General features: G+C 42.0%; 1 protein-coding gene across 3 annotated transcripts in view; it reads left to right on the top strand.

Annotated features, from left to right (window-relative positions):
* The window catches only part of spns2 (SPNS lysolipid transporter 2, sphingosine-1-phosphate), a 133,484-nt gene that overhangs the window by 63,033 nt on the left and 51,258 nt on the right, over positions 1–19,193 (top strand). For all 3 annotated transcript variants that reach the window (XM_029701718.1, XM_029701719.1, XM_029701720.1), the window contains exon 3: positions 11,121–11,257. In XM_029701718.1, coding sequence (XP_029557578.1) covers positions 11,121–11,257 — 137 coding nt within the window. The remainder of the gene's footprint in view (positions 1–11,120; positions 11,258–19,193) is intronic.

The raw sequence follows: 19,193 nt of genomic DNA, 5'->3' as shown, positions 1-19,193 counted from the left end.
TATACCACAGATGGACTCCAGTCAAGTTGTAGAAACATTTCAAAGGATGATCAATGGAAACAGGATGCACCGGAGCTCCAGCAAAAGGTCTGAATACTTGTGTAAATATGGTATGTCTGTTTTTATATTTAATAAATGTGCAAAAATGTCTAAAAACCAGTTTTTGCTTTGTTATTATGGGGTATTGTGTGTAGATTGATGAGCAAAACATTTAATTTAATCAATTTTAGAATAATGCTGTAACGTATCAAAAAGTGGAAAAGGGGAAAGCGTCTGAATACTTTGCACTGTATATCTCCCCTATCACGGACACACTGAGATCTTAAAGTGGAGGCGTATACTGTACTGTATCTCCATCTCTCTCCATGGGTTAGCTAGCTAGCAGCTCAGGCACCATGACGGGCAGCCAAAAGCCGTCCGGCATGCTTAGTCAGCGGGAGTCTCTGTGGCGGGATGCCACCCCCTCACATCCATCCAACACTCTCATGTTCTACAGTGTGTCTCATCACTGAGAGGTGGGCAGTCCCCTCAAAGGCTTCATCTTAAGCCTTGTCTGAGTGAGGTAACTACATAGCCTATGGTAAATGTATTATTATGTGTGATTCAACAGCCTTGAGCTTGAGAACATCACAACGAAACTAGCTCGAGTCTGCTAGACTCACTTCACAGGTTACTGTGAGTCAAGAACAGACACTAAAATAGAGGCTATTATTTTTGTCCGGTTGTCACCCAGCCTTTGTTCTCCTGTCGTCCAAAGGAATGTCCTAATGTTCCTAAATGCAGCTAATCCCGGTAATTGATGGTAATTTGCACCTTGAGAGACAAACTGGTCTGGCCTGGTGCTCACCTGACAGGCACGCAGAGAATTCGATGAGGAATTTGAGGAATCTTCGGTCTAGGTTTGACACACATGAATAGGTGTTTGAAATGAAAACATCAGTAGCCATACAGGTCTACCCAATATGGGGATATGGACCCAGTATGGGAATATGGATATAATATCTTTCATCTGTTGCAATCCTCACTAAACTACACAGAGAATAAGCGAGTTCAGGAGAGACTATAAGACTGTTTTTATGAATGCCCGAGGCACTGCACACTCCACACACACCAACTCCACACACAAGGTTGTCTGAATGAGAACGAATGAGAGTTGAGTAAGATTAATCCATCCAGTCTACAGAACAGAAGCCGTACTTGAGATAGGCTACAAGTCAGAATGCTCCTCCTTGCCAGGCCTCAAAGGCCTAGATCTCCCCTGAGAGACAAGCAGTCGACATCAATCTCCTTGATTAAAAGGCCTCTTTGTGAGGTTAAGTTGACTCTTGACTCTGTGAAGCAGTATCCATTATGAAAGATAGCAGATGATGTTTCATCCAGAAACCATGTCCTTGTCATTAGTCTATGGGTCATATATGTACTCAAGTACATATATGTACTCATATATGTACTCAAGTAAAAGAGTTAAAAAGTAATGAGACTTTCGTCTCATAATCTATTGTGATTAAAACAGAATCCCACAGACATGACTGGTAATTAGTTTAATGACCAAAAGGCACACAATAATGACCAACTAAATTACTTTATAGATGGAGATCTGTGTTTGTCAGAGTAGATGGGGTGGGACCCTGCTATAGGCTAATAAAAGGAAACAGCTTACATAATTCTAATGACAAGCATTGGGAAGCAGTGTGTTTGATTGGTGGTGTGTGTGTGTGTGTGTGTGTGTGTGTGTGTGTGTGTGTGTGTGTGTGTGTGTGTGTGTGAGTGTGTGTGTGTGTGTGTGTGTGTGTGTGTGTGTGTGTGTGTGTGTGTGTGTGTGTGTGTGTGTGTGTGTGTGTGTGTGTGTGTGTGTGTGTGTGTGTGAGTCACAAATGTCTGTGTTTGAACTCCATTATCACTGACAGCTATCACAAACATGCAGCATCCGTAAAGTAGCTAGGTCTACTCAGCAGATGAGCCCGTTCATCTCATGGTCTGACCGATTTAACGGTCTGACCTGATAAAGATTGATACAAGGAGAGTGTATGGTACTGATTAACTGCCTGTAGATTTCATTCACCCACTGCACTGATTGTTCTGTAAGTTCTTAAGGTTATAGCCTCACCCCATCAAATACTTGGCATTACAATAAAGACATTCAATGTGGCTTCCCTTCTAAGGACAAAAAAACACACAGATGTGTGTCAATCACCATTGTTCCTTTCAAGCATTCATAATCTCACGATGTGTATGTGCATGCAGGTGTGTTAGTGTGCATGTGTGCATGCATGTGTGTATAGCACCACTCGTTAGAGGTCAGCCCATAGTATATACTCTACGCTATACTCCACTGGAGATATGGGTTGACTGGCTCTTATAACTCTCTCTGGCTTTACCTTGTTTAGAGGGAAAGTCAATCAGAGATGTTAGTGGTCAGAGCTAACCCAATGTCCTATAAATGATCTCATCAAAGACATTTCCTTCCCTTCATTGCAAAGCATAAACAAAATGCATAAACAAAAATAGACTTTAGTGCCCAAAAGCTTGTTTTAGCATGAGCAGCGCCATTGAGGGCTTTCTCCATTTTGAATTAGTCAACTGGGTGGGACTTCATATTCCATCCAGGTCATCGGGAGGGATCAGCCAATGAATTATACCTGTGAGCAAACAATCCACAAATGTAGGTGGCAGTAAATCGGCAAACTTGGCTTTATACCTGTTCAAACAACACACTCTAGGTGGCAGTATGCAACTCATAGAAGTAGTAGAAGAAGAAAATTGACTACTTCAAAATGGAGATGACCTCAATGGTGCTGCCCATGCTCTCACAGACACAATAATGGTTCAGACCATAAACAACAAGTGGAGAGAGAGACGATCACAAAGATACATCTAGACAATGGTGCTCAGCCTTGGAATGTGAGTGGTAGAGAAAGGATTCTATGGAAGCTTGATACCTCCGCTGAGCTCCCTTCCTGCCTAACTGTGTTTGTTAGTGACAGAGTCATGGTTGTTGCATTCAATCATTTCTAGTCCTGAAGCCTTCACCAAGTGGCTACCTAAGTGAATGTGTTTGAATTAGAATGAAACCCTTTATGACCATTTATTATACAGTACGTTTCATAAGGCCGGGAGTTATGACCTAGTTATCCTCAACATTGTGGTCTGAAAATCTTGTCTCATGGACCACATCAGATCTGCAAGTCACAATAATCTGGTTTGTGAAATGATTAGTAATTCCTATCGGAATCCAGACAGAGGTACTATATCCAACAAATGTAATATTTTATCACCCACAACCTGCATTAAGAATGACTTCTATGGTGAAGGACTTGACAAACAAGACTACCTAAACCATCTAAACTGGAACAACAATTTATTTGTATTTTAATTTCACCTTTATTTAACCAGGTAGGCAAGTTGAGAACACGTTCTCATTTACAATTGCGACCTGGCCAAGATAAAGCAAAGCAGTTCGACACATACAACAACACAGAGTGAAACAAACATACAGTCAATAATACAGTACAAAAATAAGTCTATATACAATGTGAGCAAATGAGGTGAGATATAAGGGAGGTAAAGGCAAAAAAAAGGCCATGGTGGCAAAGTAAATACAATATAGCAAGTAAAATACTGGAATGGTAGATTTGTAGTGGAAGAAAGTGCAAAGTAGAAATATAAATAATGGGGTGCAAAGGAGCAAAATAAATAAATAAATAAATACAGTAGGTGAAGAGGTAGTTGTTTGGGCTAAATTATAGATGGGCTATGTACAGGTGCAGTGATCTGTGAGCTGCTCTGACAGCTGGTGCTTAAAGCTAGTGAGGGAGATAAGTGTTTCCAGTTTCAGATATTTTTGTAGTTCGTTCCAGTCATTGGTAGCAGAGAACAGGAAGGAGAGATGGCCAAAGGAGGAATTGGCTTTGGGGGGTGACCAGAGAGATATACCTGCTGGAGCGCGTGCTACAGGTGGGTGCTGCTATGGTGACCAGTGAGCTGAGACAAGGGGGGACTTTACCTAGCAGGGTCTTGTAGATGACCTGGAGCCAGTGGGTTTGGCGACGAGTATGAAGCGAGGGCCAGCCAACGAGAGTGTACAGGTCGCAGTGGTGGGTAGTATATGGGGCTTTGGTGACAAAACGGATCGCACTGTGATAGAGTGCATCCAGATTGGATTAGTTTTGAAAAATGTAAGTTATTTATCTTTGTATGGTATTTGATCAATTAATCAATCAATGTGCACATAGATTCAACAACAAAAAAAGACCAAGGAGGTTTTCCAATTCCTCGCGAAAAAGGGCACCTATTGGTAGATGGGTAAAAAAAAGGTGACATTACTGTACAGCATTTTGAGATATCAGCTGATGTAAGAAGGGCTTTATAAATACATTTGATTTAATTTGACATTGAATATCCCTTTGAGCATGCACTATGCAGACAACGCTCCGCCATTTCCTGGTAAAATTCAAATAGTTCAAATAGCCTAATTTCAGTTTGTGACAAAACAAGCAAGTATAGTGTAGAGAATCATTGTACCATCTAAACCACTGTGAAATATGTTTTCCATAACCAAAAATATTGTATTTTCAGCTGTTTGAAGCTGGTGTACAAAACCGAAAGTAAAAGATGCAAAAACGAAACATAGAAACGGGAAGCATAGAAATAGCGCAATGAGTCATCGAGTTACAGTTTTGACTTAAAAATCTATGGAAAGACCTGAAAATGGTTGTCTAGCAACAATCAACAACCAATTTGACAGAGTTTGAAGAGTTTTGAAAAGAATAATGGGCAAATGTTGCACAATCCAAGTATAAACAGCTCTCATAGACTTACCCAGAAAGACTCACAGCTGTAATCGCTGCCAAAGCTGCTTATATTGACTCAAGGGTGTGAATACTTACGTAAATGAGATATTTCTGTATTTGATTTTCAATAAAATTTAATTTTTTTAAAAAAAATAACGTTTTCAGTTTGTCATTATGAGGGATTGTGTGTAGATGGAGGAGAAAAAATAATTCAGGCTGTAACACAATAAAATGTGGATAAGTCAAGGGGTATGAATACTTTCTGAAGGCAATGTACACGTGTGCCTTCAGTTCAGTCTTTATAGGAAGATGGATAACAACAGTCTATAATAAGGCTTTTTGGGAGGAGGATACAAAAAAAATCATAAATCCAATATATTTATCAGCTTCTTTTTATTGTGCCTAAGGGAATTGTCTTGAACTCAATTTTGCCCCAAATTAAGCCTTTTCCGTCTGTCTCCTATTCAAATTCAGTAAATCAAATCAAATTTATTTGTCACATACACATGGTTAGCAGGTGTTAATGCAAGTGTAGCGAAATGCTTGTGCTTCTTGTTCCGACCATGCAGTAATATCTAACAAGTAATCTACCAATTCCACAACAACTACCTTATACACACAAGTGTAAAGGAATGAATACGAATATGTACATAAAAATATATAAATGAGTGATGGCCGAACGGCATAGGCAAGATGTAATAGATGGTATGGAGTACAGTATATACATATGAGATGAGTATTGTAGGGTATGAAAACATATAAAGCAGCATTGTTTAAGGTGGCTAGTGATACATTACATCAGGATGGCAAGATGCAGTAGATGGTATAGAGTACAGTATATACATATGAGATGAGTAATGTAGGGTATGAAAACATTATATAAAGTGGCATTGTTTAAAGTGGCTAGTGATACATCTAATTACATCAAGATGGCAAGATGCAGTAGATGGTATGGCATACAGTATATACATATGAGATGAATAATGTAGGTTATGTAAACATGATGTAATATAAATAATATAACAGGGCAAGTGATAAATTGATTACATCAATTTTCCCATTATTAAAGTGGCTTGAGTTGAGTCAGTATGTTGGCAGCAGGCACTCAACGTTAGTGATGGCTGTTTAACAGTCTGATGGCCTTGAGATAGAAGCTGTTTTTCAGTCTCTCGGTTCCAGCTTTGATGCACCTGTACTGACCTCGCCTTCTGGATGTTAGCGGGGTGAACAGGCAGTGGCTCGGGTGGTTGCTGTCCTTGATGATCTTTTTGGCCTTCCTGTGACATCGGGTGGTGTAGGTGTCCTGGAGGGCAGGTAGTTTGCACCCGGTAATGCGTTGTGCAGACCTCACTACCCTCTGGAGAGCCTTCCGGTTATGGGCGGAGCAGCTGCCGTACCAGGCGGTGATACAGCCCGACAGGGTGCTCTCGATTGTGCATCTGTAAAAGTTTGTGAGTGTTTTTGGTGACAAGCCGAATTTCTTCAGCCTCCTGAGGTGAAGAGGCGCTGCTGCGCCTTCTTCACCACGTTGTCTGTGTGGGTGGACCATTTCAGTTTGTCCGTGATGTGTACGCCGAGGAACTTAAAACTCTCCACCCTCTCCACTACTGTCCCGTCAATGTAGATAAGGGGCTGCTCCCTCTGCTGTTTCCTGAAGTCCACGATCATCTCTTTTGTTTTGTTGACATTGAGTGCGAGGTTATTTTCCTGACACCACACTCCGAGGGCCCTCACCTCCTCCCTGTAGGCCGTCTCGTCATTGTTGGTAATCAAACCTACCACTGTAGTGTCGTCTGCAAACTTGATGATTGAGTTGGATGCGTGCATGGCCACGCAGTCGTGGGTGAAGAGGGAGTACAGAAGAGGGTTGAGAACGCACCCTTGTGGGGACCCAGTGTTGAGGATCAGCGGGGTGGAGATGTTGTTACCTACCCTCACCACCTGGGGGCGGCCCGTCAGGAAGTCCAGGACCCAGTTGCACAGGGCGGGGTCGAGACCCAGTTGCACAGGGCGGGGTCGAGACCCGAGCTTAATGACGAGTTTGGAGGGTACTATGGTGTTAAATGCTGAGCTGTAATCGATGAACAGTATTCTTACATAGCTATTCCTCTTGTCCAGATGGGTTAGGGCAGTGTGCAGTGTGATGGCGGTTGCGTCGTCTGTGGACCTATTGGGTCAGTAAGCAAATTGGAGTGGGTCTAGGGTGTCAGGTAGGGTGGAGGTGATATGGTCCTTGACTAGTCTCTCAAAGCACTTCATGATGACAGAGGTGAGTGCTACAGGGCAATAGTCATTTAGCTCAGTTACCTTAGCTTTCTTGGGAACAGGAACAATGGTGGCCCTCTTGAAGCATGTGGGGACAGCAGACTGGGATAAGGATTGATTGAATATGTCTGTAAACACACCAGCCAGCTGGTCTACGCATGCTCTGAGGATGCGGCTAGGGATGCCGTCTGGGCTTGCAGCCTTGCGAGGGTTAACACGTTTAAATGTTTTACTCACGTTGGGTGCAGTGAAGGAGAGCCCGCAGGTTTTGGTAGCGGGCCGTGTTAGTGGCACTGTATTGTCCTCAAAGCGAGCAAAAGACTTGTTTAGTCTGTCTGGGAGCAAGGCATCGTGATCCGCGACGGGGCTGATTTTTCTTTTGTAGTCCGTGATTGACTGTAGATAACCAGAAACGAAACCACAGACATAGAGAACAAAACCTAGATCAGCTAGCAGAACTCAGAACTCACCAGCCTTGATTCAGTGGTTGGAAGGGTGGGCCATACAGATACAATGTAATAGTGTTCTACAGTATTTCATTCTGTGGGTGTTTCTGATTCTATGGAAAGGAAGGGTGTGGCTATTTTTGGCTAAACAACCAATCACGCCTTTCTGTCCCCCTGGTCAACCACCAAAGACAATCTCTAACAATAACAACACAGTCATAATTCATCTGTTTATGGTTTCGTGACAGTCAACATCTTAAGGAATCTACCTGGCCTGGGGAAATAGCCAGAGGCAGTGTTCACTAGTCACCATAGACGTTATAACTGCACCTGCTCTGTACCGTAGACATACACTCTGACTAGAACACCTACCCAGTGGGTGCACTGGAATCTATATAACCTTTCCTGCTAACTGACTGTGTCAGGCTAATGCCTCATTCATACTCATGGGGAATAGATTCCAGTCAATCTAAGCGCCAATGTGTGTGTCGCCAGTGCACCTTTCATTATGCATAGTTAATTATGGAAATATACTGGCTTGAATGTTTCATAGACCTCACACACACACACACACACACACACACACACACACACACACACACACACACACACACACACACACACACACACACACACACACACACACACACACACACCACACACACACACACACACAGACACAGGCATGTACTCATACACACACAAAACGCAGGCACGCACCACCTTGTACGGTATATTTTGGGTATTTTCCCCTTAATCTTTTCCTTTTTGTTTAAACTAAAGGTAAACTCTGTGCTACTGCCCAGGGAGTTCAATCATTATCACTAGCACTAACAGAGAACTTAGGCCTGAATTCAAACACACACTGGGGTGAATTAGGGGTTAATTGGCTAACGCTGAATAAGCCCTCATGCACGAACGCGCGCACACACACGCAAACACACACACACGCACATACAGCACAAAGCCTCCACTCCCAGGTGCTTTGAATGGAGGAGAGATGATAATGATGCCGCTGTAAAAACAAACACAGTTAATTTAGAAATAAATCACAGTTTCACAGGAAACAGGGAGAGAGAGGAGAGGATTGTCCATGTGTGGTCTCCTTCTTAATTGCTTAGTTAGCAGACAGGCTTCTTGCTACTTTGAGTTCATATTGTTGTGGCAGTTCTCTGTTGAGCACCATCACCCCTGAGAGATTGTCTATTTAAACCCATGTACAGCTGCTGGTGGAGGCTGATTGTGGGCCTCTCCCTGTCTTATCTCTGTGTATGACACCCTGTCGTTAGTTAGTTGTGTGTGTGTGTGTGTGTGTGTGTGTGTGTGTGTGTGTGTGTGTGTGTGTGTGTGTGTGTGTGTGTGTGTGTGTGTGTGTGTGTGTGTGTGTGTGTGTGTGTGTCTGTGTGTGAGAGAGAGAGTAATATGACATTTGAAATCTCTTTATTCTTTTGGAAGTGTAATGTTTACAGTACATTTTTTTATTGTTTATTATCTATTTTACTTGCTCTGGCAATGTAAACATATGTTTCCCATGCCAATAAAGCCCTTAAATTGAATTGGAGGGGGGGGGGGAGACTGACCTGACAGAAGGCTGACACCCGACTACAGAGACCAAAGCGCCATTATCTGGTAATGGTTGGTAGAGGATTCCTCAATGATGCTAACCACCCAGTCTGTGTGTTTATTCAACTAATTACTAAACTCATCATGATGTCAGAGGGAGAAAGATGTGCCAAACCAAAATCACCCCAAATAGATCAGCTTGACAGAGGAATTGTTCAACCATTCCTTAGCAGGGTGTGTTTGATCTGCATGGGTGAGTGGCAGTTCTGAGTGTGTGTTTGAGTGAATATTTTGAGTGCCTGTGTGTGTTCCCATCCCTCAACAGGTGATAGATTTATCTAGCTACAACCCATTATATTTAGAATAAATAGATTGTGACTCAGGTAAAACCTGATATGATAGTACATTGATGTCAGCTCTTTAGCCTGGCCACAGACAAAACAAATACTCAACATGAATTATAAATCATCATAAAAGCAAAGTCCCAGGTAGGTCCTACAAAAGATAAATCTCCATAAAACAGAACAAGTATTAGTTATGAAACAGCCCTCATTTGTTTCAGTGTACCAAATGATTCTGTGGATTTCCTAACAGGCTTGGTGTGGTTCCAGAGAGAAGCACCTCCTCTGTTACAGGAGCAGAGCGGCCGGCTTGGAAACAGTGCCAACAGTAACATCCCATAATGAAGCTGCCTCAGCGTTTTCTCTTCCTCTATAATTGGAAGTTATTAAATATCAAGATGAGGGCATCGATATGTGGCAGGGAACCCTGTGATATCTCAACTGCACCATCTACTACTACAGTATATATTCTGTACAGTGGAGCCCCTGGTTCAGTACAGGCAATGATAGCAGGACAAACCCAGTTGGCTATAGTCTCTGTGTGGGGAACCCCCCATCTAGTTTTGTTTTTGCTTCTGCTTTGGCTACGTCACCCTTGGGTCATCCTTTGGCTATGTCACCCTTGGGTCATCCTTTGGCTAGGCCACATTGGATAGCACTGTGATTTTGAATTCTTTGTCAGTCAAGGGAATATATTTCCTTAGTAATATACTGTATAGTGTTAAAGAGACAGTGTGGCCCTCTGAGGTCAGCATTCTGCTCTTCCCTATCAGGCTGTTTCTCGATGATGCTGCAGACCCACCCCTTTATTGTTATATAACCCCCCCCCAGGATAGCTTTATGCTGATGAAGTGTCAAAACACTCTTGGAGAGTGCCCGTCTTCCGAAGCCCTGTTGTCAGACTGTACTGCTGTCAAGTGTAATCCCTCTGCCCTTTATATCTGCAGAGAAATAAACCTCTGTCCGATAACATTAAATATTCAACAATGTTCAGGGAGGGTTGTCTTTCTCATAGATAGATACTGCCATAAGCCCCCCGCGGATTTGTTTTTATAAAGTCAGCAGTGAGAGGATTAGTGAAGCACACTTTCAGCCACCCACTCATGTACTGTAACCTACTGTACTTTAGTGAGGTTCATGCTCAATTTCAGTGAGAGGATTACTATGACTATAAAAGGGAAAGCAACCTTTGTTTTTATTGCTCGGCCAGCTTAGATGATACATATTAAATCAAATCAGATCAGAGGCAATAATAGGCTAATGCTGAATACGTGATAATATAACAGCATAATTCACATAATAACATCATTCCTATAATGCTATCAGAGAGAGCTGAAATAACCCAGTCTTTAAAATACTTCCATTGTCTCTGTAATATCACTTTAATATGTGCCTGTATAATGGGATCCTGCATGGTCTGAGGTAGGTTGGGTGACCTTTGGCAGTCCTTCACAGAACGCCTGAGTGCCTGGCTCACTATCAATACCAACCAGGGAGACTACTAGCCTGGTCCCAGATCCGTTTGTGCTTTTGCCTACTTCATTGTCATTGGAATTATGACACTTTCATAATTATAAAATAACACATCAGTGCAGCGACACTCAACATTCTCACACAATGATATTTATTTACTTTTGTGTGCGAGGAAAGAAAAGGGCAGTGATAGCCTACTGAAGCTACAGTGATTTAACATTTGGCCTCTTTGTCTTCCACAGTTTTCATCTGCAGTTTCATGGTGGCGGCGCCCATCTTCGGTTACCTGGGCGACCGTTTCAACAGGAAGATCATCCTGAGCTGTGGCATCTTCTTCTGGTCCGCCGTCACCCTCTCCAGCTCCTTCATCACCAAAGAGGTATGTGTACTTCCTGTGTACTTCCTCTACATACAGGAAGTACACCGGAAGTCATATACCCAAACCTCTTCAGTAAGAGAGGACCACTGCTCAAATTGTAGACCTAATTCAAGAACAGACAAAAGCATTATCCATGAGTTTCTACTTTCATCACCCACGATGACCCCTATGAGGGAAGGTTTGATGTTTTGATGTGCAACACATCAGTAGTAAGTAGAAGAGAGAAACTCCAGGGGCCGTTTCACTGAGTGGGCTAACTGTTTTGTTATAATCTTCAGCACATGAAGGTTAGTGACCGCACAGTACCACAGTTTGAAGTGCACTGACGTGTACTGAGCAGCCAAAACAAAGTTGTCATGCTAATGTAGATTAGATGACATGCTCATTTAGCGTGACGCTGACTTCACAGCCTTTGTAGACATTCTATTATGGCTCTATCGCTGTCTCTCTCCCTCACTCTCTCTCTCTCCCACACTCTCTCTTTCTTTCTATGTCTCTCGCTCTGTCTCCCTCACTTTGTCTCTATGGGGCAGCCTGTCTGCTTTCTCCTCTCACTTTGCCTCTCTCTCTCTCTCATTCCCGCCCCCTCTATCTTTCTCCCCTCTCTCGCTCTCTCAGAAAATGGAAGTTAAAATAAGCACCTGACTAAGAGAGAGAGAAAGAACGAGAGTCACTACAGTATTATATAGCAGACAGAGTCGAGTGCATCATGGAGCATCAGAGGATAAGGCCAGCAGGCCATGTGGTCTGATTCCTCTTTGGTTTGGCCTCATGCTATGTGTTGTAGGGGGGTTAACCTCTAGCTGATTTGGGGAGGGGAAGAGGGGCTTCTGCCATCAGATATACGGGTCTTATTCAGCTGACTGTGTGTGTGTGCGTGCGTGCATGTACATCTGTGGAGTATTGGTTTGTATTTGTGTACCTTTGTCGGTGTCCATGTGTATGAGTTGAGGTCAGGACTGTGGATGTATATCTAGGCCCTACGTGTGCTCCAGGGTTTTCAGATCCAGAGATCCAGTGATATGAGTCTTAATTAGAGCGCTAGTTCGGCCCAGAGCTGTTAACAGTGGAGAGGAATGACAGCTTAGGTATGTTTGTCCTAGGTTGATGGCCCCATGGGGCCACAGTCTGACTACACTAATCTCATGTGTAGCCCTGCTCCATGGAGCTGCAATGGCCGCCAGCTGCCCCTGGGGGAATACAGCCTGGCTCTCTCTGCTCTCTGCTGTCACTGCTAAGGCTGAGCTGACAGGAAAAGCCAGCCACCATCACCCATTGGCCCATCTCCCTCTGACACATCATGCCATAAAGGCCATCCCTGATGAGGTGATCAGGCGGTTTCTCCAGCGCACACACTCACACACACACACACACACACACACCCTTCATCTCCACACTTCCCCTCCCTCCCTCATCATATTTATCTCCAGAGATGTCCCCTAATCTGTCAATCAAACTGAACCACAGTGGTCCGTTACGTAACAGCCTCCAGTGCAGCGACCACGAGATACAACATTAATACCACTCACAACTGATGCTAATCATTAGCCATTTATAAACCCACTCTGGGCATTTTGGATGTATTTATTTTGGGGAAGCTTTTTAACCAAAATTACATTTGGAATGTATATAAGTGGAAATAGTCAGTTTGAGCTGACTAGAGCTGACATAGTCTCAAAAGCCCAATTTATAGTCCACAGTCACAGAGCCGTGATAGTCTGCCGGACCGTTTTGACATATGTAGGCGTCTCTGCTTATAGTAGCTTTCCCTGATTAATTGTGTGTGCTGTCCGCTGCCATAGAAAGCATGACTGTGAGGTGTTTCCCAATTATTATCGTCAAAGGATTACTTCTAGGATGACTTCAAATTAGACAGCATGTTAATGTTCCTCGTTAGTTCATTTATTAATTAACAAAGTCTTGTCATTAGAGGGATTCTCTCTTTCAAATCCAACCTAATCCCTTTACTGCCTCTGACAGGAAACCAAAAAGCCTAAATGTCTCAGGGTGCTGCGAGCGACGCCAATTATGCACATGTTTTAGCATGCTGGTATTACAGAAATTCATCTTTATTTTTCATTTGGTCCCAGAGCAAGAGGATTTGTTATTTTTTACATTTCATTCAGTTTTGATCTCATAAACCTAGACTGGCGGACAGAATGCAAGGATAAGTGTTGATGTTGTTGTTTGTGCTGCTGCTGCAATGGCTGCCTCATTTAAACCAAGGGGCACTCATGGTCTAGCAACCACACACAAAAACAATATCAGGATAATTATCCACTACTAAATTACATGCCCTTAAAGGGATATTTTGTCTACTTCCCCAGAGTCAGATGAACTCGTGGATACCATTTTTATGTCTCTGCGTTCAGTTTGAAGGAAGTTGCTATCTCGTGTAGACTTCCAGTACTTGCGCTAACACTAGTTTGCATTGGCTCACAAAACGAAGTCTAACTTCCTTCATACTGCATGCAGAGACATAAAAATGGTTTCCACAAGTTCAGAAGTTTCCCTTTAAGAAGAGGAGAAAATAGCTCTGCTGTACAGTGATTCATTTCAAAACAACACTGCATACTGTAACAGTCCAACAGATAACAATGATGTAACCATAGTCATAATTCATTCAAAACAACACTGCATGTGGCTACTGTTACAGTCCAATGCATAAGTCATTTTAGTCATAGTTAATTCAAAATCAAACTAATAAGACACGGTGCAGACCAGTAGGAGAGGAAACAATCATTTAGGGCAGCAGAGTAAACACATATTATTCACAACAGCACCAAGATTCATGAATAGCACAACCATTACTTGGAAGTGAGTGAGCGGATGCCTCCCCTGTGTCACAGCACATCAGTGTATATATTGTTTATACCTTGTACTGGGGTATTTTGAAATACCGACAGTATGATTTTCAATACTGTTAAAAAGAAGGAAAAAATATTTTGTCATTTGGGGAGGTTGGGTGCTCCCTCGCCTCACGGAGGCTGCAGGGGTGCATTCGACCCCACTGCTTATAACTATAAGTTAAGTATAACTATGAAATATCTAAGATGTGTTCTAAATTATATCCAGCTCAGGGCTCCAGCTATGCATTTGGTTTGCTAACTTGCTAGCTAACATGCTGACCACACCGCTCGCGTCGTGTGCATGTGTTATTCAATCATTGTGTAGCCAGGTGCTACAGGTGCTAAAATAGAACTTGGTTCTTTTTGTGACGCTTGATGCGCTGCAAGTCCCACCTCTCACTTCTCTTGGTTTTTAGGAGCATATACAGTTGAAGTCGGAAGTTTACGTACACTTAGGTTGGAGTCATTAAAACTTGTTTTTCAACCATTACACACATTATTTGTTAATAACTATAGTTTTGGCAAGTCGGTTAGGACATCTATTTTGTGCATGACACAAGTAATTTTTCCAACAATTGTTTAAAGACAGATTATTTCACTTATAATTCACTGTATCACAATTCCAGTGGGTCAGAAGTTGACATACACTAAGTTGACTGTGCCTTTAAACAGCTTGGAAAATTCCAGAAAATGATGTCATGGTTTTAGAAGCTTCTGATAGGCTAATTGACATCATTTGAGTCAATTGGAGGTGTACCTGTGGATGTATTTCAAGGCCTACCTTCAAACTCAGTGCCTCTTTGCTTGACATCATGGGAAAATCAAAAGAAATAAGCCAAGAAAGACCTCAGAAAAAGAATTGTAGACCTTCACAAGTCTGGTTCATCCTTGGGAGCAATTTCCAAATGCCTGAAGGTACCACGTTCATCTGTACAAACAATAGTACACAAGTATAAACACCATGGGACCACGCAGCCGTCATACCGCTCCGGAAGGAGACGCGTTCTGTCTCCTAGAGATGAACTTACTTTGGTGTGAAAAGTGCAAATCAATCCCAGAACAACAGCACAGGACCTTGTGAAGATGCTGGAGGAAACGGGTACAAAAGTATCTATATCCACAGTAAAACGAGCCCTATATCGACATAATCTGAAAGGCCACTCAGGATAGAGGAACCACAGCTCCAAAACCGCCATAAAAAAAGCCAGACTACGGTTTGCACATGGGGACAAAGATCGTACTATTTGGAGAAATGTCCTCTGGTCTGATGAAACAAAAATAGAACTGTTTGGCCATAATGAGCATAGTTATGTTTGGAGGAAAAAGGGGGAGGCTTGCAAGCCGAAGAACAACATCCCAACCGTGAAGCACGGGGGTGGCAGCATCATGTTGTGGGGGTGCTTTACTGCAGGAGGGTCTGGTGCACTTCACAAAATAGATGGCTTCATGAGGAAGGAAAATTACGTGGATATATTGAAGCAGCATCTCAAGCAATCAGTCAGGAAGTTAAAGCTTGGTCGCAAATGGGTCTTCCAAATGGACAATGACCCGAAGCATACTTCCAAATTTGTGGCAAAATGGCTTAAGGACAACAAAGTTAAGGTATTGGAGTGGCCATCACAAAGCCCCAACCTCAATCGTATAGAAAATTTGTGGGCAGAACTGAAAAAGTGTGTGCGAGCAAAGATGCCTACAAACCTGACTCAGTTACACCAGCTCTGTCAGGAGGAGTGAGACAATTCACCCAACTTATTCTGGGAAGCTTGTCGAAGGCTACCTGAAACGTTTTACCCAAGTTAAATTTAACAATTTTAAGGCAATGCCACCAAATACTAATTGAGTGTATGTAAACTTCTGACCCACTGGGAATGTGATGAAAGAAATAAAAGTAGAAATAGATAATTCTCTCTACTATTCTTCTGACATTTCACATTCTTAAAATAATGTGGTTGTCCTAACTGACCTAAGACAGGGAATTTTTTCTAGGATTAAATGTCAGGAATTGTGAAAACTGAGTTTAAATGTATTTGGCTAAAGTGTATGTAAACTTCAGACTTCAACTGTACTCCCGTGGGTGATTGAAAGATGAACTGAGGTCCACACTCCAGTCCAGTTGGTAGTGGTAATGCACCTTAAAGTTGGTTGCCAACCACCATATAAAGTCCAAAGAAGAAGAAGCCTGAAGGAGGAGAGATTACTAGAAACAAACTCGGTTTACCCTTTTATCTATGGATTGATTGTCGGAGTAGAGGACCTGGTGCATTTCAGGTAAAATAACAACCCAATGTTTATACCCCATGACAAATTAGCTTGCAACAGCAAGCTCGCTAGCTAAATTGCCATAAATGTTTAATGCTTTTCGAGCTGTCCCCAAATTAATACAGTTTGTTCAGAGTTTGTTTTGATATTTCAACCTGCGTGTCCTGATCGTGTCTGGTGTGGGTGGACAAAATCAACATGCACGCGTGCGTTCTGGTCAGCATGTAAGTGGCTAGATATCAAGATCAAGCTTCTTGCTTATAAATATATATATATTTTCTTTTGAAATAGCACCCCTTGTGTGCACATTCGGTAATTCCGTATACACTGGGATGGTACAGAAACGGCAGTGGTATAAAGTACTTAAGTAAAAACACTTGAAAGTACTACTTAAGTAGTTTTTTGGGGTACCTGTACTTTACTATCTATATTTTTGACTACTTTTACTTCACTACATTCCTAAAGAAAATAATGTACTTTTTGCTCCATACATTTCCCTTGACACCCAAAGTACTCGTTACATTTTGAATGCTTAGCAGGACAGACAGGAAAATGGTCCAATTCATGCACGTATCAACAGAATATCCCTGGTCATCCCTACTGCCTCTGATCTGGCGGACTCACTAAACCCACATGCTTTGTTTGTAAATGATGTTGGCGTGTGCCTCTGGCTATCCGTAAATTAAATAAATAAGAAATTGGTGCCGTCTGGTTTGAATTTAAAATTATTTATACTTTTACTCTTACTTTTAAGTATATTTTAGTAATTACATTTAGTTTTGATACTTAAGTATATTTTAAACCAAATACAGTAGAATTTTACTGGGTGACTGAGAAACGGTATGATAATCTGGATACCACTCAACCCTAGCATATTTCATCGCTGACATGATGTTTTGTGCTGTGTATGCTCCATATTATGTGTGTATGCATGTGTGTGTGTGTATTGTGTGCATTCCAAAGCTTGTGTGTGTGAATATGTGTGTGTGTGTGTGTGTGCTTGACCCCGTGCTGTGGCTTGTCATCCACCTGGATCAGAGTGTGACAGCAGGGTTTTACCCCGCTATCCCTTGCTCACTGCCTTTTATTAATCCCTGCACAGAGCTGTCACTACAGAGGGCAACCCCCCGACACACACACACACACACACATATGCAGGAACGTACACATACATGCAGGATCGCACACACACACAGGCACACAGGCACAAACACACACACGTGACACACACACTAATGCCTCCTCGGGATATCAGTTATAGATGCAGAGAGAGAGAGAGAGAGAGAGAATCTTCTGTTACATTAGATAAGGGTCATAAAAATAGTAATAACAAGATACAACTCAGCCACATAGGATAACCATGCGTGTGCCAGTCTGTTCACATTCCCATCATGTAGGCCTAATTCCCTACAACCCACTGGGAATTACGTAACAGGACAAGAAGTCCTGTTGTTTTTTCTGGGAATGACAGTCAATGTTAAAACTGGGTAACACTTTACTGTAGGTGTCCTTATGCATGCATTCATTAAGCCATTATTGCATCTATATACCACATAACATTTGTCATAAGCTGTCATACGTAGTTTGAAATAGTTATGAGTCACTGTATGTGATGTTATTAAACCGTTTATAATGGGTGTTCAAAATGGCTGTTCATCCTGTTGTCACATGCTCTAATGTCAACTGTTAATGACAACGGCTATTATTTTAGTCTTCTTGGAGAATATTTTCTTCTTCTTGAACTGCACTGTTGGTTAAGGGCTTGTAAGTAAGCATTTCACGGTAAAGTCAACACTTATTGTATTCGGCGCATGTGACAAATTACATTTGATTTGATATTACTGTATGACAACTTATGTCATATGTTATTACATGCTGCATAAGAGTCTTACATACTAGGTGTTATAACATGGTCTTATGTTATTTACCAACCTCTGTGTCACATTATTACATTGAATGGAATGATGGGCGTCATAAACCATGTCATATGCCCTTATAGAGTGTGCACAGACACCTTAAGTAGAGTGACAATTTGATGAATTATAAAATGGTTATGAATGTGCTTATACCACAGGATTAGTTGAGAGTATCACAAAACGTTGCCATTCACAGTATCTCCAAGAAACATGGGCAAATGGCAGCACAGATGTACTTTGGATTTGTATTGATTTAAGGACACATAATACCAACAACTTGCTAAGAAAACACATCATTTCTTGAACGAACCAGACAACAAAATCAACATTGCTGGGGCACAACAAGATCTGTGACAGCTGTGGATAAAGGGAAGCTATGCAGTAACAATGACAGATATGTTAGGAAATCAGCTAAAAGTAGCTAGTTGATGTTGCATTTGCAACATTTCATTGGCCCACTGATGGTTAGCTATCTAGCTAACAATCTGCTTGCGCTAGCTAGCTAACTTCACTAGCAACAGGTAGAATTTTAAAAAACGTACTCAGTAGCGTATTAAAGGTCCAATCCGCTTTTATCTCAATATAAAATCATTTCTGGGTAATAATTATGTACCTTTTTAATATAAGGGTCAAAAAGAGCAATTTCTCAAGCAACAATTTTGCTAGGACTGTCTGGGAGTGGTCTGAGTGGGGAGGGAAAAACTGAAAATTACAGTAGTTATTATTGGCAGGACAGAGAGATTTGGAACTCTCTTTCTTTTCACCAGCTAGGCCAAAACTCCATCCCACCAAAATAGGGTTGAAATTTCACAGAGGGCTTTTCAAACAGCTCTTACATTAAAAGGGCATTATTACTAAAAGTATTATCCAACCTCATAGTGTGGAAATATACATAAAACACAGGAAAATCAC

Source organism: Salmo trutta, chromosome 19, assembly GCF_901001165.1.
Source record: "Salmo trutta chromosome 19, fSalTru1.1, whole genome shotgun sequence".
In the NCBI taxonomy this organism is placed as follows: domain Eukaryota; kingdom Metazoa; phylum Chordata; class Actinopteri; order Salmoniformes; family Salmonidae; genus Salmo; species Salmo trutta.
The sequence above is the reverse complement of the archived record's forward strand: the minus strand, read 5'-3'. Positions and strand labels throughout refer to the sequence as shown.